Source organism: Cherax quadricarinatus, chromosome 57, assembly GCF_038502225.1.
Source record: "Cherax quadricarinatus isolate ZL_2023a chromosome 57, ASM3850222v1, whole genome shotgun sequence".
Taxonomy (NCBI): domain Eukaryota; kingdom Metazoa; phylum Arthropoda; class Malacostraca; order Decapoda; family Parastacidae; genus Cherax; species Cherax quadricarinatus.
The window spans coordinates 9,033,470-9,057,735 of NC_091348.1; the positions used below are offsets into that span (position 1 = coordinate 9,033,470).

At 40.3% G+C, this 24,266-nt stretch overlaps 1 protein-coding gene across 1 annotated transcript in view; it reads left to right on the plus strand.

Annotated features, from left to right (window-relative positions):
* Positions 1-111: 111 nt before the first annotated feature.
* The window catches only part of Dora (zinc finger SWIM domain-containing dorado), a 506,090-nt gene continuing 481,935 nt past the window's right edge, over positions 112-24,266 (plus strand). The window contains exons 1-3 of the mRNA XM_070097330.1: positions 112-463; positions 6,275-7,087; positions 8,206-8,454. Coding sequence (XP_069953431.1) covers positions 6,916-7,087; positions 8,206-8,454 — 421 coding nt within the window. The 5' untranslated portion in view covers positions 112-463; positions 6,275-6,915. The remainder of the gene's footprint in view (positions 464-6,274; positions 7,088-8,205; positions 8,455-24,266) is intronic.

Consider the following 24,266-nt stretch of genomic DNA (forward strand, 5'->3'; position numbering starts at 1 on the left):
CTTGTAATAATGAACATTAAATTAACTTTAAAAATACATATAAAGTGTGCATAATAATCAGCTTTTCTGTACCTGCAGTTGCTCGTGTGAAAAATTCAAGGATTTGGACCCATTGTTGTCACATATTGCTGTTTTGACATTGTCAATAAATCTGCTGAATAAAACCACCATTAAAAATATGCATTGGTTAAGCTTTGTTTAAATAAGTGTTAGTACGGGTAATATTGAGCAAAGCGCCAGTGGACCACCATGAGAGGATAAAATAATGTTGGAACCTGAAGATTTGTTTGTTATCGAGAGAAGAAAGGACAAAACAAAAGCGTTTGGTAATTTCTTGCTCTTTGTTTTTCCATAGGAATGAACCATAGCGGGCGAGTGAGTGAGGCGGGTTCATTATAACGTTACTGGTCACAGCAGTGATACTGGAGAACCATTTTCAAGTGATGAAAGCGCTGTTACAAGGGTGAGAAGAAGTCTTTTTGTGTTGAGGATCAGCTGTGTGATGACCGAACTCAGAGGACTGTGACCCTGTGCTTGGCACATTCCCCTTCCCTGTGGTGCCACCATCCTCTTTCCCCTCACTCCCTGCCCTCCCACACACTCTAACTCACCTCTAACCTTAATGTACACCATCAGATATAACAGTGACTGTGATCTCGGCCCACCAGGGTTTGCTTTGCATATTATGGCCTACAATCTCAAGGTTGGAGTCTAAGGTAGACTTTATCTCTCGTGGATATTTCACTCCTCAAGTAGGTCATGGTGGAGCACTTTGCCTTTTGATACTATGATTTTGTTCACATCTTCATTGGAACTTGATTAGATGCTAGAAAAGTAGAATATTAGAACTTTAAAAGTGATACAGTAAATAAGTAAGGAAGGTTATTTAGGTACAGGTCTACATAAGTATAATTATCATGCATAACGTGTAATTTACCTACAATAAACGCAAAAAAGGTAAAAGTGACTTATTTCCATTGGGGTCCTTAAATAGTGAGATTGTCATGTTGACTTTATATTAGTTCATTGTATGATAAATTAATGTTTACATATCTAAGTAAGAGCTAACTGTGCACTTTATGCAGAATTAATTTTTTTTTATAAATATGTGTGGAACTTTATTTAAGTTTCAGAGGTAAATTTCACTGGGGTTGACATTTTTTAATACTTACAGGAAAGAAACATTTCCACTATAGTCATATGAATTTAGTGAGCAAGTAAAATTTCTAGAATGGCCTCCAATTAAAATATTTGTATTATTTCAGTACTGTTGACTGGGTTATTCATAAGTAATTTGATCAGAAGAATAGTGGAGCAGTCTTGTTCCACTCATGTACCTGTCTGATGTAAGTTCTCACCTCAGTAGCTGAAGTTGATAGTTTGTGCCACTAATCCACAACTCTGTTGCCAAACCAGGGCTTTCCTATATCCTTTCTAAATATAAATTAATTCAATTTGAATTCATTGTTGTGAGTTCTGTCTTGGCAAGACATTTTCAGCATTTTATTTATATGCCTTTATTTATTCAGGTTTTCCATTAATACATCAGTCATATTCCCCCTCTAGTGCTATGCCTTTCCAAAGAGTGTAAATTCAGTGCTGTCAGCCTGTCATCATTAGAATGGTCTTTAGGGGATTAACTTATCCTTCACTATATGTTTTCCAGTTATCTGTGTCCATTCTTGGCAAATATTAAGTTTAGGAACCTCTGTTTTCTATTACTGTATGTATATTAGTTAATATTCAGTAGATAGTGCAATGGAAATGTATATTTTAGGCCTATGGGGTAAAAATTAAAAAAAAAAAAAAAAAGATATAAACTCAATTTGCTATATCCTAGAATTTAGCTTTTAATCTAGGTTTGGTTATGTTAGGTTGGTGGGTTAGACTCAACACATAACCATGTCCATTGCACAAACCACGTTGGAAAGATTTTGCTTTTTATCTTAATAAGGTCAAACAAAGCACCTGAACTAAATATTTACTCTATTCTGTAATATGGAGATGAGACTTGAGCTACCCCGAACTCCTGTCCTTTTTTTTTTTTTTTTTTTTTCATTGTTTGAATTAGATCTATATTATTTAGATTATAAGCACTGTGGTTTTCTTATTCCATTTGTCCATATTAAACTGAAACTGCCACTTATAATATTTGATTGAATTAACTTTTATTGGAAATTTATATGGTTAAACACAGAAACAAATTGGGCACTGCAAGGTAAAGTTGAATGAAGTAATTTTAGCAAAACGAAAAGTGGAAGTTACGTTAGCCCTTCAGAGTTAACATTCACAATCCAAAATGAGTTAACTTGCTACATCAAATATCAGAAACATTGCTAGAACAAGTTTTGAAGTTTTCAAGAGGAGACTGGATTGTGACTATCATCAAGAGCCAGAGCAACCAGGCTCTGATTGATATGTGGGCTAGCAACCCACTAACATCAGTAGTATGGTTGAACAAACAATGAATGGAAAAGCCTGGTTCCAGGCTGGTCTGTGAGGGTAGAAAAAAATTTGAAACTGGTCACAGATATATTAGAGGTAAAAGGGGATGCTAGGAAAGAGCTTTTGATCCAAGGAATTGGAGCTACTCCTTTGGATCAAACCATTTACAGTACTTATAGCTAGCCCCTCTCTTGAATCAACTAGTTACTTACCATTACCCAGGCACTGTATGACCCCAAATGATTTAGTGCTTCCCCATGAATATAATAATAGTATAATAAATTACATTAGCATACCTGCCACTTAACTCTGAGACAGATTTTAAGCCAGGAAACAAAAACAGCAACAACAGTACCAATGATTAAGGTAATGATAAGTCATTGAGTAAAAAAACAATAATTTGTATTCTTAAAGATTTGGCCTTAGGCTTTTTTTTATTATTGAAGATTTCAGATATTCTTCATAACATAAAACTGTATTGCTCTTATGACTTCATTGCTTTCAGTGAATATAAACCCTACAATGATATGTCTGCCACAATTTTCATGGTGCAGAGGAAACAGCATTTCATAACCAGTACAGTGTGCATTTACCAGAAAACATAGTTGTAATACTTAGTTATACCTAGGTAGGCATAGTATAGTTTAATGAGGTTTTTGTTTTAATATAATAGAAATTCTACAACTATAATTAAGTGTCTTATACCTGACAAATTATTGGGCTTGAAAGAGGTGAGATTAGGTATTACAGAAAGGTATTGACTAATGTAACACTTTTGTTTTACTTAGAGTTTCTCCAACTCCTCACCCTGCTCCTTACCCTTCTAAAGTTGGTTCATTTTTCTAACATCTTGAGAACACTGATATCTTTTACTTAACACCTGAATACTTCCAGCAGGTATTAGAGTTTAGTTACACCAGACCTCTGTCCACTGGGGAAGAGGGGCTCTTAGATGGCTTAGATGACTGTCTCCCAAGCACACAGTCCATGTGAAGAGCTAAGCAGTTTGCTATATGTTTAGTGTTCAGTTTGATAATAGTAATACTAATAATAATAATAATAAACAGTTGGTTATTAATTGGAATTTTAGTTCTTTGTAAATCAAATGAATTTAGTGTTTTTTAGGAATCAATAAATATTCTAAAGAGCTGAGTTGGTTAATTACAATTTACAGTATTTGTTAAAAGTTCTTGGCTACTGTGCCATTTTATTCTTTAGGAGGGAGTTCCTTGATGTCAGTGAAGGGCTTCTGATCCAAGGCATTGGAGCTCTCCACATTCTTTATCAAATAGATTACCTCCCATTTCCCAGGTGTTGTATGACCTCTGTGTGGTTAGTGCTTCCCCATGAATATAATGCTGATAATTTTAATAACATTACTCTGTGTTGTACTTCATTCACACAGTTTTATATTGCACTTATACAGAATAACCACTTGAAGGCTCCATTTTTTTTTTCTTTTTTTTTTTTATATACTAAATACCTGACAAGGCAAAAGTTGGTTGAAGTGTTTTCTTGACTTCAGATTTCTGCTAACGAGAACCCCAGATCTGTCTTGTATTATTTAATTTGTATGTTCTGTTAGTTTCTTCATTCATGATTAGAACTGTGCACTTTTCTTTTAATACTGGCTGTCTCCCACCAAGTTAGGGTGACCCAAAAAAGAAACACTTTACCATCATTCACACTATCACTGCCTTGCCAGAGGTGCACAGAAATGACAGTTCACATGTTCCTCCAGACAGCAAATATCCCCACTCCTTTTTTGTGGGGAGGTCTACCTGCCTACCTGGAGGGTATTCCGGGGATCAATGCCCCTGCGGCCCGGTCTATGACCAGGCCCTCTGGTGGATCAGGGCTTGATCAACCAGGCTGTTACTGCTGGCTGCATGTAGTCAAACGTATGAGCTACAGCCTGGCTGATCCGGCACCGACTAAGTAAATGTCCAGGTCCTTCTTGAAGGGAGCCAGGGGCCTATTGGTAATTCCCCTTATGCCTGGTGGGAGGCTGGTGTTTTCTCTTAGTGTACCAATGGTGCCCCTACTTTTCATTGGGGGTATTTTGCATTGCCTGATAAGTCTTTTACTTAAGTAGGGAGTGATTTCTGTGTGCAGATTCGGACCATCCCTTCTAGGATTTTCAAAGTGTAGATTATGATATCTCTCTCCTGCCTGCATTCCAACAAGAACAAGTCAAGTGCTTCCAAGCGTTCTCAGTAGTTGAGGTGTTTGATATAACTTATATGTGCAGTAAAGGTTCTCTGTACACTCTCTAGATCTGCAATTTCACCTGCTTTGAAAGGAGATGTTAATGTGCAGCAATATTCCAGCCTAGAGAGAACAAGTGATTTGAAAAGGATCATCATTGGCCTGGCATCTCTTGTTTGGAATGCTCTCATTATCCATCCAATCATTTTCTTTGCAGTTGTGATAGTGGCACTGTTGTGATCCTTGAAAGTGAAATCCTCAGACATTACCACTCCCAGGTTCCTCACATTATTTTTCCGCTCTATTGTATGATCAGAATTTGTAGTATACTCGGTTCTAGTTATTATCTCCTCCAGTTTTCCATAACGGAGTAGTTGGAATTTGTCTTCATTGAACATCATATTGTTTTCCATTGCCCATTGGAAAACTTGGCTTATATCTTCTTGTAGGTTAACCATGCTCTCAATAGATGACAGTCTCATGCAGATCCTAGTATCCTCTGCAAAGGATGACACAGTGCTGTGGATTACATCTCTATGTCTGATATGAGGATGAGGAACAGGATGGGGGCGATTACTGTGCCTTGTGGAACAGAGCTTTTCACTATGGCAGCTTCCAATTTAACTCTTTTGAAAGCTACTCTTGGTGTTTGATTGGTTAGAAGATTGAAGATCCATCTCTCCACTTTGCCAGTTATTGCTTTAGCACATATTTTGTGCACTATTACGCCATGATTGCGCTTGTCAAAGGCTTCTGCAGTCTGTGTATGTTATATCTGTGTTCTGTTTTTCTTCCAGTGCATCCAGGACTCGAGTCTGGCTAACTGGTTTCCCTGAATCCATTCACAAAATGTTACCTTGCTCACACTACAACAGCTCGTCAGGTTCTAAAAACCATTTGTCTCCACTCCTGTCCAACATGCTCATACATTCCTGCTGGATGTCCAAGCCCCATGAGCACAAAACATCCTTTACCTCCTCCCTCCATCCTTTCCTAGGATGACTCCTACTTTGCCTTCCCTCCACTACAGATTTATAAACCCTCCAGGTAATCCTATTTTGCTTCTTCTTCTTTAATGACCAAACCACCTCAACAACCCCTCCTCAGCCATTTGGATAATGGATAATATGTACTTTTAGTAGCTCCTCACCTCCTTCACATTAAAAGATTAGAAGTTTTTTTAAACTTGCTTTCTCAGACAACAGTTGTTTTAAACTTGCCACTCCTGATGGGGAAGTTTAGTTCAGTCTCCCAAACACACATCCCATTATTATTTTCTCACTTCAGAGCTTTAACTGATCACTTTCCTTTTTTTCTGGAGCTATTTTTGTATCCAATTTTTTGCTGAACCTATGACTTACATTTTTGTTGTACAGTTAACATTTATGATCATCACAGATTAGCATTATACATAATTAGATTGATCATTTAGTTCAGTGTGGTCTTGGTATTGATTGATTGTTTTGTGCTATATTTCATGTAACTTTATGTAGAAATATGTTTTACACAAATTGTTGTCTAAGAAGTAACACTTTTTGGGAAATGAACTCCCATTTGACTTAATATAGTTGCATAATGTCTAAGATTAATATTATACCGGAATTTTCTCTCTCCTTTCAAGGAATGTTTATTAAACAGCATTTGGAACTGACTAAGCAGTTGCGTCTGTGGCAGGAAGATCTGGTTTGAGACTATGAAAAAGCTTGGCCATAAACTGAAGAACTTAATGTTATTTAGAACTCCAGGTAAATGGCAGTCAAGATTAATCTTACTTGAAGATTCATGGTCCTAACAATTAAATATGGCAAAAATCTGTGTGTTATTTATACAGGAGTGTGTTTTGCCCTAGAAATTTAAATGTAATGCAGATGAAAATAGGCAGCATTGAAATTTTTTCAGTCATAAGTTGGAAAATATGACTAGTGTGTGGAAGATTTTCCCTAGCCATCTGCAAGACAAACAATTTGCGTGGCAGGAGACTGTCAGAATTTGGAAATTGTGTTTCTGTAGTACCTACAGTTTTCTAGCCTAAAGTGCTTGTACATTGTGGCCGCCAACTATAAGTGCCCGTCCTACTCCTCTTCCTTTTCCTTATCCTTATCTCCTTCTTCCCCTTCCTCTTGTGGCTCTTCCTCTTCCAGCCCATCCACCTCATCCTTTTCTTCATCCTATTCCTCCTGCCTTTTTTCCTCTATCTCTTCTCAGTCTTTTCCTTCCTCCACATCCTGGGCCCCACCACGCTGCACCATTACAGCTCAACAAATGTTTGATTGGGAGGAAGGGGATCGTTTCTCCTTTGAGGACTCGGAGCGATTTGAAGAGGACTCATTATGTAGCTGGATCAGCGAGCCCGAGTCCCTCTGCAACAACTGGAGGGGGTGGAAGCGTTCTGAAAAAATTGCTTCCCTCCTTTATGGCCGTGCCAGAGACCAAGGTTAGTGTCGAGAGTTTCAGTACTCTTAATTTAAATATCACTCAAAGAAAAATGTCTTTAATTGGGGGATTACTAGACTTCAGTTAATCTCCATCTGCCAGTGGTAAAGTTTCTATCTTATACTGAATATGAATGCCATACCATTTTCTAAGGATTGAGAGAAAACTCAACCTTCATATTGAAAAGCATTTTTAAATGGCTTTCAACCAAAGTAAAATAATCCCTTGACTGACAGAACAAATCAATTTGGATTAAGGCAAATAATCTTTTCAAATGGTTTTAATATAAAAACACTTGGGTTGTTTCATTAACACATACTCTCACTAATTACCAGGTTTTCTCTGCAGAATCTCACAAAGGCCAATGGGCCTTTGTGAGGAAGGTCTCACTCTCACTCAACCATTTTTATTCCTATATCAGTCTAACTTGTTGTCAACCCCTTCACTGTTGGAATCCCCAAAAATTAAAAGTTCTGACAGTGTCAACATTTAAAAAGAAAAAAAATCTTTTAAAATGATAAAAAAAAAATTTCTGAAGGTAATGATGCCAAAAACATGAAATTTGATGAAAAACTAAAGGGGAATATTTACATGTAAAATTAGCGGTCTGGGTGCAATTTATTCATTGGCAGTTGTGCTCTCTTCAAGTCCCATTTTATACCAATACCACTTGCTATTTGACTATTCAGATATGTAGTGAAATTTAGGCATAATGGGGCTTTGTTCTTTTAAGATGTAGGTTGTACCATAGAGCAGGGGTTTGCCACTGCAAATAGGGTCACTGTGCATTTTTCTTGGGGGTTGTGAAGTCATGAAAATTACTTCACAGGTGACAAAATTAGTTAATCCTAAGGTTCCTCTTTCTAATTGTAATATGTAACTTTGGAGAAGCTGAAAGAGGTCATCATAGATAAAAGGTTGGGAATTGCTGTTCTAGACGGTTAGTATTCATATTGTTAGGATTTTTTATTAATCTGGTTAAAGTGTTGCAGATCATATACAGTATATTCTATACACAGTGTAGGTGAATGTAAAAGAAAATGGTAAGTTGAACAGCTTTGGATTTTACTCATTTCACTTTAATTCTTGTATATTGTTCTGTTAATGTTTCATTTACAGATGGAGGAGTACATTCACTCACAGAGATGTGTGCACGCACGGTTGCGGCACATATCCCCTTTGAAGTGGTTGAACAGATGATGCCACCTGTTCCAGAACAATTGCAGCTTCTTATTGCATTTTGGAGTTTCCCCGAAAATGAAGAAGACATTCGACTGTATAGCTGCTTGGCTAACGGAAATGCTGACGAATTTCTTCGTGGAGAAAATCATTACAAACACAAGAGTGTTCATGATCCCCTACAAATCGGTTAGTGCAGTATTGAGTATCTATTTTTAAAAGGTACAGTATATACTGTGTACGTATGTACAGTATTATCGTACTCGTATACAAGTTTCAACAAACATTTTAGTCCTTGACAGTCTGACATTAATTTATATTTTATGTAACAGTATTCCTTGTAAATTGTAGGTAGTAGGTTGGTAGACAGCAGCCGCCCAGGGAGGTACTACTGTCCTGCCAAGTGAGTGTAAAACGGAAACCTGTAATTGTTTTACATGATGGTAGAATTGCTGGTGTCTTTTTTCTGTCTCATAAACATGCAAGATTTCAGGTACGTCTCGCTACTTCTACTTACACTTAGGTCACACTACACATACATGTACAAGCATATATATATATATACACACCTCTCTGGGTTTTCTTCTATTTTCTTTCTAGTTCTTGTTCTTGTTTATTTCCTCTTATCTCCATGGGGAAGTGGAACAGAATTCTTCCTCTGTAAGCCATGCGTGTTGTAAGAGGCGACTAAAATGCCGGGAGCAAGGGGCTAGTAACCCCTTCTGTATAAATTACTAAATTTAAAAAGAGAAACTTTTGTTTTTCTTTTTGGGCCACCCTACCTTGGTGGGATATGGCCGGTTTGTTGAAAGAAAGAAAAGAATTCCTTGTAAAATTATATTTACAGTAGCACACTGTACGTATATATAAAAAAGTCAACTAAAATGCCGGGAACAATGGGCTAGTAACCCCTTTTCCTGTAATAATTACTAAAAAGAATAAGAAGAAAATTATCAAAGTGGGATGTCTGAATGTGCGTGGATGTTGTGTGAATGATAAGAAAGAGATGATTGTGGATGTTATGAATGAGAAGAAGCTGGATGTCCTGGCTTTAAGTGAAACAAAGCTGAAGGGGATGGGAGAGTTTCAGTGGAGAGGAATAAATGGGATTAGGTCAGGGGTTTCAAATCGAGTTAGAGCTAAAGAAAAAGTAGCAATAATGTTGAAGGATAAGCTATGGCAGGAAAAGAGGGACTATAAATGTATTAATTCAAGGATTATGTGGAGTAAAATAAAGGTTGAATGTGAAAAGTGGGTTATAGTAACCGTATATGCACCTGGAGAACAGAGAAGTGTAGAGGAGAGAGAGATTTTGGGAAATGTTGAGTGAATGCGTTGGGAGTTTTGAACCAAGTGTGAGAGTACTTGTGGTTGGGGATTTCAATGCTAAAGTGGGTAATAATGTTGTGGAGGGAGTAGTAGGTAAATTTGGGGTGCCAGTGGTAAATGAAAATGGGGAGCCTTTAATTGAGCTATGTGTAGAAAGAGGTTTGGTAATAAGTAATACATATTTTATGAAAAAGAGGATAAATAAATATACAAGGCACGATATAGCACGTAATGAAAGTAGTTTGTTAGATTATGTATTGGTGGATCAAAGGTTGATGGGTAGGCTCCAGGATGTACACGTTTATGGAGGGGCAACTGATATATCGGATCATTATCTAGTTGTAGCTACAGTTAGAGTAAGAGGTAGATGGGACAAGAGGAAAATGGCATCAGCAAGTAAGAGGGAGGCGACAGTATATAAACTAAGGGAGGAGGAAGTTCGGGTTAGATGTAAGCAACTATTGGTAGAAAGGTGGGCTGGTGCAAGTATGAGTAGTGGGGGGGGGGGGGGGTTGAAGAGGGTTGGAATAGTTTTAAAAATGCAGTATTAGAATGTGGTGCAGAAGTTTGTGGTTATAGGAGGGTGGGTGCAGGAGGAAAGAGGAGTGATTGGTGGAATGATGAAGTAAAGGGTGTGATAAAAGAGAAAAAGGTAGCTTATGAGAGGTTTTTACAAAGAAGTTTTATAAGAAGAGTAGAGTATATAGAGAGTAAAAGAAAGGTGAAGAGAGTGGTGAGAGTGCAAAAGGAGAGCGGATGTTAGAGTGGGAGAGGCACTGTCAAGAAATTTTAATGAAAATAAGAAAAAATTTATGAGTGAGTTAAACAAGTTAAGAAAGCCTAGGGAACGAATGGATTTGTCAGTTAAAAACAGAGTAGGGGAGTTAGTAGATGGGGAGATGGAGATATTGGGTAGATGGCGAGAATATTTTGAGGAACTTTTAAATGTTGATGAAGAAAGGGAGGCAGTAATTTCATGCACTGGCCAGGGAGGTATAACATCTTTTAGGAGTGAAGAAGAGCAGGATGTGAATGTGGGGGAGGTGTGTGAGGCATTACATAGAATGAAAGGGGGTAAAGCAGCTGGAACTGAGTGGATCATGACAGAAATGTTAAAAGCAGGGGGGGATATAGTGTTGGAGTGGTTGGTATTTTTGTTTAATAAATGTATGAAACCTACGTAGTAGGTTGGTAGACAGCAACCGCCCAGGGAGGTACTACCGTCCTGCCTAGTGAGTGTAAAACGAATGCCTGTAATTGTTTTACATGATGGTAGGATTGCCGGTGTCCATTTTTCTGTCTCATAAACATGCAAGGTTTCAGGTACGTCTTGCTGCTTCTACTTACTCTTAGGTCACACTACACATACATGTACAAGCATGTAGTATATACACACCCCGCTGGGTTTTCTTCTATTTTCTTACTAGTTCTTGTTCTTGTTTATTTCCTCTTACCTCCATGGGGAAGTGGAACAGAATTCTTCCTCCGTAAGCCATATGTGTCGTAAGACGTGACTAAAATGCCGGGAGCAAGGGGCTAGTAACCCCTTCTCCTGTATATATTACTAAATGTACAAGGAGAAACTTTCGTTTTTCCTTTTGGGCCACCCCACCTCAGTGGGATATGGCCGGTGTGTTGAAAGAAGAAGAAATGTATGAAAGAGGGGAAGGTACCTAGTGATTGGCAGAGAGCATGTATAGTCCCTTTATATAAAGGGAAGGGGGACTAAAGAGATTGTGAAAATTATAGAGGAATAAGTTTACTGAGTATACCAGGAAAAGTGTATGGTAGGGTTATTATTGAAAGAATTAGAGGCAAGACAGAATGTAGGATTGCAGATGAGCAAGGAGGTTTTAGAGTTGGAAGGGGATGTGTAGATCAAGTGTTTACATTGAAGCATATATGTGAACGGTATTTAGATAAAGGTAGGGAAGCTTTTATTGCATTAATGGATTTAGAAAAGACATATGATAGAGTGGATAGGGGAGCAGTGTGGCAGATGTTGCAAGTATATGGAATAGGTGGTAAGTTACTAAATGCTGTAAAAAGTTTTTATGAGGATAGTTAGGCTCAGGTTAGGGTGTGTAGAAGAGAGGGAGACTACTTCCCAGTAAAAGCAGCTCTTAGACAGGGATGTGTAATGTCACCGTGGTTGTTTAATATATTTATAGATGGGGTTGTAAAAGAAGCAAATGCTAGGGTGTTGGGGAGAGGCGTGGGATTAAATTATGGGGACTCGAATACAGAATGGGAATTTACACAGTTACTTTTTGCTGATGATACTGTGCTTATGGTAGATTCTAAATAAAAATTGCAAAGGTTAGCGAATGAGTTTGGGAGTGTGTGTAAAGGTAGAAAGTTGAAAGTGAACATAGAAAAGAGTAAGGTGATGAGGGTATCAAATGATTTAGATAAAGAAAAATTGGATATCAAATTGGGAAGGAGGAGTATATAAGAAGTGAATGTTTTCAGATATTTGGGAGTTGACGTGTCAGCGGATGCATTTATGAAGGATGAGGTTAGTTAATCATAGAATTGATGAAGGAAAAAAAGGTGAGTGGTGCGTTGAGGTATATGTGGAGACAAAAAATGTTATCTATGGAGGCAAAGAAGGGAATGTATGAAAGTATAGTAGTACCAACACTCTTATATGGGTGTGAAGCTTGGGTTGTAAATGCTGCAGCGAGGAGTTGGTTGGAGGCAGTGGAGATGTCCTGTCTAAGGGCAATGTGTGGTGTAAATATTATGCAGAAAATTCAGAGTGTGGAAATTAGGAGAAGGTGTGGAGTTAATAAAAGTATTAGTCAGAGGGCTGAGGAGGGGTTGTTGAGGTGGTTTGGTCATTCAGAGAGAATGGATCAGAGTAGAATGACATGGAGAGCGTATAAATCGTGGTATGGTTTGCGTATAAATCTGTAGGGGAAGGAAGGCGGGGTTGGGGTTGTCCTCGAAAAGGTTGGAGGAAGGGGGTAGAGGAGGTTTTGTGGACGAGGGGCTTGGACTTCCAGCAGGCGTGCATGAGCGTGTTAGATAGGAGTGAATGGAGACGAATGGTATTTGGGACCTGACAAGCTGTTGGAGTGTGAGCAGGGTAAAATTTAGTGAAGGGATTCAGGGAAACCGGTTATTTTTATATAGCCGGACTTGAGTCCTGGAAATTAGAAGTACAATGCTTGCACTTTAACCCTTTGACTGTTCCGGTCGTATATACAGTGGACCCTCGACCAGCGATGGCATCGATTAACGATAAATCTGACTAGCGATACATTTTATCGCAAAAATTTTGCCTCGATTAGCGCTAAAAAACTCGACCAATACTATTCGTTCCGTCTGAGACACGTCCACTTCTGGCCAGTGTTTACAAGCCAGCCAGCCACCGCGGTCGCTTCCAAGCATACAATCGGAACATTTCATATTATCACAGTCTTTTTAGTGATTGCACCTGCAAAATAAGTCACCATGGGCCCCAAGAAAGCTTCTAGTGCCAACCCTACAGCAAAAAGGGTGAGAATTACTATGGATATGAAGAAAGAGATCATTGCTAAGTATGAAAGTGGAGTGCATGTCTCCGAGCTGGCCAGGCTGTACACAAAACCCCAATCAACCATCGCTACTATTGTGGCCAAGAAAACGGCAATCAAGGAAGCTGTTCTTGCCAAAGGTGCAACTAGGTTTTTGAAACTGAGATCGCAAGTGATAGAAGATTTTGAGAGACTGTTATTGGTATGGATAAACGAAAAACAGATAGCAGGAGATAGCATCTCTCAAGCGATCATATGCGAAAAGGCTAGGAAGTTGCATGACGATTTAATTAGAAAAATGCCAGCAACTAGTGGTGATGTGAGTGAATTTAAGGCCAGCAAAGGTTGGTTTGAGAGATTTAAGAATCGTAGTGGCATACATAGTGTGATAAGGCATGGTGAGGCTGCCAGTTTGGACCAAAAAGCAGCTGAAAAATATGTGCAGGAATTCAAGGAGTACATAGACAGTGAAGAACTGAAACCTGAACAAGTGTTTAATGGTGACACTGACAATGTTGTGAAACACTTTAGGAATGTCATAAAGGAACGGGAGGTACAGGCCTCTATGGGCAGATATGTTGTGCGACAGAGGTCCAGTGACTCTCAAGCTGGTCCTAGTGGCATTAAAAGAAGGGAAGTAACCCCGAAAAAGGACTTGCCACCTCAAGTCCTAATGGAAGGGGATTCCCCTTCTAAACACTAAGACCATCAACACACTCCCCTCTTCCCATCCCATCAATCATCACCAGATCTTCAATAAAGGTAAGTGTCATGTAACTGTGCATGTCTTCTTCAGTTTGTGTGTATTTAAATTAATATTTCATGTTAAAAATTTTTTTTTTAACACTTTTGGGTGTCTTGCACGGATTAATTTGATTTCCATTATTTCTTATGGGGAAAATTAACTTGACTAACAATTATTTTGACTAACGATGAGCTCTCAGGAACGGATTAATAGCGTTAGTCGAGGGTCCACTGTATACGTCTTACGAGCCACCGTGTTTGATGTATATACAGTAGGGCCCCACTTATACGGCGGGTTAGGTTCCAGGCTACCGCCGTAAAGCGGAAATCGCCGTAAAGTGGAACACCCTTTTTTTCCACTTATAAATGCATACAAACACTAGATAACAAGTTTACACTAACATATATTAAGTTAGCAATAGAACCAGGCATCAAAAAACAATAAAAAGGTACAATACACACATAGTGCACTCATTACTTACCTTAAAAAATTTATAGTCTTAATCTAGGGTGAGACAAGTAGTATTTATTGTAAGAAATCAAGTGTGGTATGTATTGTAATAGCCTCACCAGGCCACCCCACCCACACATACTATTCTATGATATTTAAGCATCACAGAGCGATAAAATGTATATACAGTTCACTCATTACTTACCTTAAAATATTTGTAGTCTTAATGTAGGGTCAGGAGTAAGTAAATGAGATAAAACGAATAAATGAGAGAGAGAAAGAATGAATACATGAGAGGGGGCAGGCGCAGTTATGTAAACAAACCAGGGGAAGGTAAGTTTTGTAAACAAACGAAGTGTACACGTCTGGTTTGTGTACAAGTTACATTGTGTACAGGTTGTCTCTACATTGATACGGTAGAATTAATAAAGAAGAACACTCCCATTCTCATGTAACATCATTTTGAGAAGAAATGAAGCTCTGAGTGAAGGCAATGGAAATAAGTCACACTGACTTTTTTGGGTTATCCTAGGTTCTCTACACGTATGTTGTTATGTATGATAATCTATGTAACTGTATTTGTGTATACCTGAATAAACTTACATACATACGAAAGGAATAATTTTCTACAGTTACCCCCAGTAACACATTTACTCTTATGTTAGATTAGAGAAAATGTTATTCTTGGCGTCACTTGTACAAGTTATGTGGCTCCCACATCTTATATTTATGTTTATTTATTCTATTGTGGGGTGTATTTATCATCTTTTTATGTTATGTATCGTGTTTATTATATAATTTTGAAAAAAATATCATGGATGGATTAATGAAAATGTGTATATTACCGTAATATACGACATTTAATGAGACTCGGTATTGTTATTATCACCACTTGTGCAAGTCGTCTGCTACGACATCTCACATTTATTTATTCTACTGTGGGGTGTATTTATCTTATTTATATGTTATGCATCGTGTTTATTATATAATTTTGAAAAAAATATCATGGATGGATTAATGAAAATGTGTATATTACCGTAATATACGACATTTAATGAGACTCAGTATTGTTATTATCACCACTTGTGCAAGTCGTCTGCTCACATCTCACATTTGTTTATTTATTCTACTGTGGGGTGTATTTATCTTATTTATATGTTATGCATCGTGTTTATTATATAATTTTGAAAAAAATATCATGGATGGATTAATGAAAATGTGTATATTAACGTAATATACGACATTTAAATGACTCGATGTATGTAAGTTTATTTAGGTACAGGTATACATAAGTATAATTATCAGAGTATATATAAAATATGAAATAACTTTTAAAAACATTTGAAATTTTGGAGTTTCCAGACAAAATGGAGAGACTTAGTGCTTACTGAGCTCATGGAGAATGTAAACAAACAGGGTGGGGCACGGTGACCGTATTAGAAAGTCAGGTGGGGGGAGCCGTATAGTGAGTTTTGGTCATAATTTGAAATGTCCGTATTAGCGGAACGCCGTAAAGCGGAACGCCGTAAAGCGGGGCCCTCCTGTATATGTACTCATAAATTCTAGCGGCTTCAAATCAACCAGGAGAAAGCTGGTAGGCCCACATGTGAGAGAATGGGTGTGTGGTCATTGTGCACCATATAAAAAACATCCTGCCGCACGCAGTGCATAATGAGAAAAAAAAACTCCGACCGTTTTTTTTTTTTAATTAAAATGCCGACTTTGTGGTCTATTTTCATATATGTAGTATTTATGGTTGTATTCTCGTTTTCCTGGTCTCATTTGACAAAATGGAAAACATCTTATAGAAACAGAGGTGATTTTGATTGATTTTACTATGAAAAGAACCTTGAAATGGAGCTCAAAATAGGGGAAATGTTTGATTTTTGCCGATGTTCAGAAGTAAACAAATGATGTCATTTTCCAATAAATGTCCAAGTAGCCACTCTAATATGCAGTCACGAAAGGGTTGACATTATTTATACAGTTATTACAATATTGCAGTAGTCTGCATAACAGTAAATCTTCTATTTTTTGTTTGAATAAAAATTCAATATAGGAAGCAAGAGTAATATCAGAGGGGCCTGGAGATGTGACTGATGAACAAAGAAAATGTTATTTTAAAGCCAGGAATGTCTGCATTGTTCCTTCTGGACCCTATTTTAAAATTGTCATATTTTTTAATTTTCGTGAAATTGGCCAAATAGCAAATTTCTGACCATGTTATTGGGTAGTTGAAATTGGTAAATGGGCAGTTTCTTGTATTCAATTGATAGAAAAAATGGAGTTCTAAAGAAATAGTTATGAGTTTGGTTGACTGGAACAATGGAATTAGCTGAAAATAGGGCTCAAATTGGGCGAAATTGCCGATTCGTAAATATCGCCGATGTCGCTAACCTCGCAAGAGCGTAATTCTGTTAGTTTTCCATCAAATTTTGTTCTTTTGGTGTCATTATTATCGGGAAAAGATTCTCTATCATTTCATAAGGAAAAATAATTTTTTGGGGGGAAATTTTGCCATGCCAGGAGACACCTCAGGATTTGGGGTTGTGACAGTCAAGGGGTTAATGCCTGGCTCTGCCTCTCAACTTGCTGTTTGCCAGAGCCACTCTTTCCTAGCCTCATGGGGTGTATCTTGCCTGCTCTTAAAATTGTGTATGGATCCTGCCTTCACTTCTTTGTTTAGGTCATTCCACTCCCAACCAACTTGAGACTGAAGAAATGCTTCCCGATATCCCTTTGCCTTATCTATGTCTTAATTTTCAGCGGTGCTCCCATGTACTGTATTGCTTGTGCAGGCAAACACAGGTATCTTGATGGCAGTGAGAGGTTCTGAATCTAAGAAACGGAACTTATCTTCACTTTCCTTTGATAGAACCTGATTGCCTACCATTATCTGGGTGCCATTTGATACCTTTGGGTTTAGGATTTCTCTAAAATTCCTTAAAATTATAAATAATGTACACACAATCACCAGCCATACACTTAGTACACAGAGTTACCAGCATTACACTTTGTGCAGAATCATCAGCATAATACTTTGCGCATATCATCTCTAGTCTTACACTGCACATAATGACTAGCCTCAGTTTTTGTACAGTCACCAGCACCCAGACTTAGTACATAGCCACCAACATCACTTTATGCACTGTTCACCAATTCGCCAGCCTTACACTTCGTACACACAGCTGTCTGTCCACTAATTGTTACACAGGATCACCATCTCCCCCTACCCCCCTCACACACACATACACACACACACACGCTAGTAGCGATCAGTGAAGAGGCGGGGCCAGGAGCTCGGACTCGACCCCCGCAACCTCAACTAGGTGAGTACAACTAGGTGAGCACACACACACACACACACACACACACACACACACACACACACACACACACACACACACACACACACACACACACACACACACACACACACACACACACACTACACACTTCACACTTCACACACTACAACCCACTCACTGTTCCCTCTGCCACCAACCCCCATATCACAAACCTCACCCCAACAGCTGTCCCTTATGGGCATTCTGACCCCACCCCCATCAACACAAACCCCACCTACACCACAGCCCCATATAAGCCCCCACCAAGGCTCTCGCTCCCCCAACCCCAATATACTTGCATGACCACAATGATAGAAAAGAAACTAAAGGTTTGGTACACAAACGCGGATGGAATAACGAATAAACATGAGGAGTGGAATGAAAGAATCAGTGAAAAATCCCCAGACATCATAGCAGTCACAGAAACAAAACTCGCTGAGACAATAACAGACACAATCTTCCCAACAGGATATCAGATCCTGAGGAAAGATAGAAGGAGTAGAGGGGGAGGAGGGGTTGCACTGCTCATAAAACACCAATGGGGATTTGAGGAAATGGAAGGCATGGACATGATTGGAGAAAGAGACTACATTGTAGGTACAATTCAGTCCGGAGAACATAAAGTAGTCATTGGAGTGATGTATAACCCACCACAGAACTGCAGGAGGCCAAGAGAGGAGTACGAAGAAAACAACAGGGTGATGGTGGACACACTGGCTGAGGTGGCAAGAAGAGCTCACTCGAGCAGAGCAAAGTTACTGGTAATGGGCGATTTCAACCACAGGGAGATCGACTGGGAAAACCTGGAGCCACATGGGGGTCCCAAAACATGGAGAGCCAAGATGATGGATGTGGTACTTGAAAACCTCATGCATCAACATGTCAGGGACACAACCAGAGAGAGAGGGGAGGATGAGCCAGCAAGACTGGATCTTGTGTTCACCCTGAGCAGTTCAGACATTGAGGACATCACTTACGAGAGGCCCCTTGGAGCTAGCGATCATGTGGTTCTGAGTTTTGACTATATAGTAGAGTTACAAGTGGAGAAGGTAACAGGAACTGAAGGGGACAGGCCAAACTATAAAAGGGGGGACTACACAGGTATGAGAAACTTCCTGCAGGAGGTTCAGTGGGACAGAGAAATGGTAGGAAAGTCAGTAAACGAGATGATGGAATATGTGGCAACAAAGTGCAAGGAGGCAGAGGAAAGTTTTGTTCCCAAGGGAAACAGAAATAATAGGAAGACCAAAACGAGTCCTTGGTTTACCCGAAGGTGTAGGGAGGCAAAAACTAAGTGCAACAGAGAATGGAAAAGGTACAGGAGGCATAGGACCCAGGAAAACAAGGAGATTAGTAGAAGAGCCAGAAACGAGTATGCGCAGATAAGGAGGGAGGCCCAGCGACAGTATGAAAACGACATAGCATCGAAAGTCAAATCTGACCCGAAACTGCTGTATAGCCACATTAGGAGGAAGACAACAGTCAAGGACCAGGTGATAAGGCTGAGGAAAGAAGGTGGAGAACTCACAAGAAACGATCAAGAGGTATGTGAGGAGCTCAACACGAGATTTAAGGAAGTATTTACAGTAGAGACAGGAAGGACTCTGGGGGGACAGACCAGATGGGGACACCAACAAGGAATACACCAACAAGTGTTGGACGACATACATACAGATGAGGAGGTGAAGAAACTGCTAAGGGACATCGATACCTCAAAGGCAATGGGACCGGACAACATCTCTCCGTGGGTCCTTAGAGAGGGAGCAGATATGTTGTGCGTACCACTTACCACAATCTTCAACACATCCCTGGAAACTGGGCAACTACCTGAGGTATGGAAGACGGCAAATGTAGTTCCCATTTTCAAAAAAGGAGACAGAAAAGAGGCACTAAACTATAGACCTGTGTCATTGACGTGTATAGTATGCAAAATTATGGAGAAGATTATCAGGAGGAGAGTGGTGGAGCACCTGGAACGGAACAGGAGTATAAATGCCAACCAGCACGGATTCACGGAAGGCAAATCCTGTGTCACAAACCTTCTGGAGTTTTATGATAAAATAACAGAAGTAAGACAAGAGAGAGAGGGGTGGGTTGATTGCATCTTCTTGGACTGCAAGAAGGCCTTTGACACAGTTCCTCACAAGAGATTAGTGCAGAAGCTAGAGCATCAGGCGCATATAACAGGAAGGGCACTGCAATGGATCAGAGAATACCTGACAGGGAGGCAACAACGAGTCATGGTACGTAATGATGTATCACAGTGGGCACCTGTGACGAGCGGGGTCCCACAGGGGTCGGTCCTAGGACCAGTGCTATTTTTGGTATATGTGAATGACATGACGGAAGGGTTAGACTCAGAAGTGTCCCTGTTTGCAGATGATGTGAAGTTAATGAGGAGAATTAAATCTGATGAGGACCAGGCAGGACTTCAAAGAGACCTGGACAGACTGGACACCTGGTCCAGCAAATGGCTTCTCGAATTTAATCCTGCCAAATGCAAAGTCATGAAGATAGGGGAAGGGCACAGACGACCACAGACAGAGTATAGGCTAGGTGGCCAAAGACTGCAAACCTCACTCAAGGAGAAAGATCTTGGGGTGAGTATAACACCGAGCATGTCTCCGGAAGCACACATCAATCAGATAACTGCTGCAGCATATGGGCGCCTGGCAAACCTGAGAACAGCATTCCGATACCTTAGTAAGGAATCATTCAAGACACTGTACACCGTGTATGTCAGGCCCATACTGGAGTATGCAGCACCTGTTTGGAACCCGCACTTGATAAAGCACGTCAAGAAACTAGAGAAAGTACAAAGGTTTGCAACAAGGTTAGTTCCAGAGCTAAGGGGAATGTCCTATAAAGAAAGATTAAGGGAAATCGGCCTGACGACACTGGAGGACAGGAGGGTCAGGGGAGACATGATAATGACATATAAAATACTGCGTGGAATAGACAAGGTGGACAAGGACAGGATGTTCCAGGGAGGGGACACAGAAACATGAGGCCACAATTGGAAGTTGAAGACACAAATGAGTCAGAGAGATAGTAGGAAGTATTTCTTCAGTCATAGAGTTGTAAGGCAGTGGAATAGCCTAGAAAATGACGTAGTGGAGGCAGGAACCATACACAGTTTTAAGACGAGGTTTGATAAAGCTCATGGAGCGGGGAGAGAGAGGGCCTAGTAGCAACCGGTGAAGAGGCGGGGCCAGGAGCTAGGACTCGACCCCTGCAACCACAAATAGGTGAGTACACACACACACACCATCTCTCTCTCTCCTCTACCTCTCCCTTCTCTCTCTCTTTCCCCATCTCATTTCCTCTCTTTCCCCTCTACCTCTCCCTTCTCCCTTAAAAAAAAATGATGGGTCAGAGGGGGACTCGAAGGACCCAGGGATTGCGGAAGAATGGTTCTGGTAGGGAGGAATGGGTGGAAGAGCATTGCAAAAGGATGGAACAAGAGTGGGAGAGAAAACTAGAACTTTCTACAAAAATGGAGACAGAGCTTTTTGTGAAATTGGAAAAGAGGTTGGAGGAGGAGAAGAAGAAATGGGAGTCTGAAGTTGAAACTGCAGTAGCCAAGATAAAGGTCCTAGAAGATGAGGTAAGCAGGCTGAAGCGAGTTACAGGGGCATTGACAAGATACGACACAGCATATGAAGTTGGGAGCCCCAACGGGAAGGAAGGAGGTATAACTTAGGCTAAGGCCACATCAGCCTACCAAGCAGAGCCTAGGTGTGAAGGGGAAGAGCAGCTGGGTGCATGTGGAAAGGGGGATAGGTCAAATGCAGTGACACAAACATGCCACCAAGAGCTACAGGAAAACAAAAGTGAGAAAATGGCCATGTACAGACAGGAATCAGTCACAGAGGGAAAGGTAATGGGAGGAGGTGAGGGCAAAATCAGCATTTATTCATGGGCTTCAGGAGAGCCAGGGAAGGACACACACAAAGGCTGCAGGCACAAAGAAAGGAGATTGAGAACATTGTCACGGAAATAGGTGGAGGACATGTCCGAGATTGTAAATTTTCAGAGACTAGAGGGATATTTGAAGAGGAGAATATGACTGATCAAGCTGATTTTCAGGACAGAAACAGTGCGGAACAGGATCCTCCAGGAGAAACCACGGTTGAAGGACTTGGCAGAATACAAAAGGGTGTTCCTAGACTGAGACAGAACACAAACAGAACGACATTAGATGAGGAAGAGGACACAAAAGGGAAAGCAGCAAGGAGAGACAAGGACAGAATTAGCATAGGACAACCAGAGTAGGGCAGAACAACAAGAGCAAGCACACATAGAACTATCCCTAGAACCTCCACAATCAATCATGCTATCCCAGCACAAACCACAGTCCACACATAAATAACAAAAAAGGCACAATACCGTGACTGGAACGATACACAAATAACCCGCACATAAAAGAGAGAAGCTTACGACGACGTTTCGGTCCGACTTGGACCATTGACAAAGTCACAGTCAATGGTCCAAGTCGGACCAAAACGTCGTCGTAAGCTTCTCTCTTTTATGTGCGGGTTATTTGCGTACACAGTCCACACCCACAGCTCCCACCCAACACTCAGCTATAGAATCACACAGTACACTTCCAGGTCCCCCACCCTCACATACCCCCCAAAACACAGTGTTGGAGAGGAAACTGTAGGTATAGTACATCAACACTGATGGAATAACAAATACGTAAGTGGGAGGAGTGGCATGAAAGACTCAAAGAGGCATCACCGGACATCATAGCTCTCACAGAAACCAAGCTCACAGGTATGATAGATGCCATCTTTCCAACGGGATATGAGATCCTGAGGAAAGACAGAGGGGGTAGAGGAGTGGCACTGCTGGTCAAGAACCGATGGGATTTTGATGAGCTGGAGAGAGGAGACTGTGGAGAAGCAAGGGATTACATAATAGGAACGCTTCAGTCTGGAGGTCCCAAGGTGGTAATTGCAGTAATGTATAACCCACCACAGAACAGCAGGAGGCCAAGGCAAGAGTATGATGAGAATAATAGAGCAATGGTTAACACACTGGCTAAAGTGGCAAGAAGGGCTCATGTGAGCAGGGCAAAGCTACTGATCACGGGTGACTTCAGCCACAAGGAAATCGATTGGGAAAACTTGGAGCCACATGGGGGCCAAGAAATGTGGAGGGCTAAGATGATGGAGGTGGTACTGGAAAACTTCATGTACCAACACGTAAAGAAAACTACCAGAGAGAGGAGAGGATGAACCAGTGAGACTGGACCTAGTACAGTGGACTCTCGGTTAATGACGTCATCGGATAATGTAAAAATCAGATAACGACATGTTTTTGTGTCAAAATATTGGCTCAGTTAACGACAAAGAACTCAGTTAAAGTCATTTGTCCCGAACGTGTCCGTGTGCCATGAGCGGCCCACTCTGTGTACAGCCGGTGTTCCATTATTTACAAGCCAGTGAGGACGATTCCACGTGTACATGCAATATATTTTGTATTATTCCATTTTTTTTAGTGCTTGTAACTGCTAAATAAGCCACTATAGGCCCAAAGAAAGCTTTTAGTGCCAGCCCTTTGGTAAAGAAGGTGAGAAACACATTAGAATTCAAGAAAAAGTTGGTAGAAAGATACGAAAGTGGTGGTGGTAGAGGGTGGTAGTGATGGTGATACACCAGCCAGGGTACTTCCCCACACACCAGCCAGGGTACTTCCCCACACACCAGCCAGGGTACTTCCCCACATACCATCCAGGGTACTTCCCTACATACCAGCCAGGGTACTTCCTCACATATCAGCCAGGGTACTTCCCCACATACCAGCCAGGATACTTCCCCACATACCAGCCAGGGTACTTCCCCACATACCATCCAGGTTACTTCCTCACATACCAGCCAGGGAACTTCCCCACACACATGATTTGATTTTAATGGGACTTGTGCAATTTTCAATGCTTGGGAAGCATTGGGTTGGGCAAATACAATTCTGTAAGTGGGATGGTTTGTGAAGGACCTGCCTAGTATGGACCAACAGGCCTGCTGCAGTGTTCCTGCTTTCTTATGTGCAAACATTTATGGACGAACATCACCCTGACACAGCTGTTGCAGGCCGTGCTGACAACATTTACAATGGCAATGTTGTCCCATTTTACAAAAATTTTAAAGAGATGCGAGAAACAGAGCTCTCTGGACAGATATTTAGTGCCACAGGTGTGCAGTGACTCTCAAGCTGGTCCTAGTGGCATTAAAAAACAAAGAAAGGAAAAGGACTTGGTATCTGAAGTCTTCATGGAAGGGATTCCTCATCCAAACAAAAGTACATATCCATCCTCTCCCCTCCTCCCATCTCATCACTCATTAATAAGTCTTCAATAAAGGTAAGTGTCATTTTAGTATTGTTTATTCTGCATGTCTCCTTGTTTTCTGTGTAGGGAAATGTATATTTCATGTAAGAAAATTATTTCGTTTAATACTTTTGGGTGACTGGAATGGATTAATTGGATTTCCATTATTTCTTATGGGGAAAATTAATTTGGATAATGACAGAATTGGTTAATGTCATTAACTGAGGGTCCACTGTATTCACCTTGAGTAGTGCAGATATTGAGGACATCACATATGA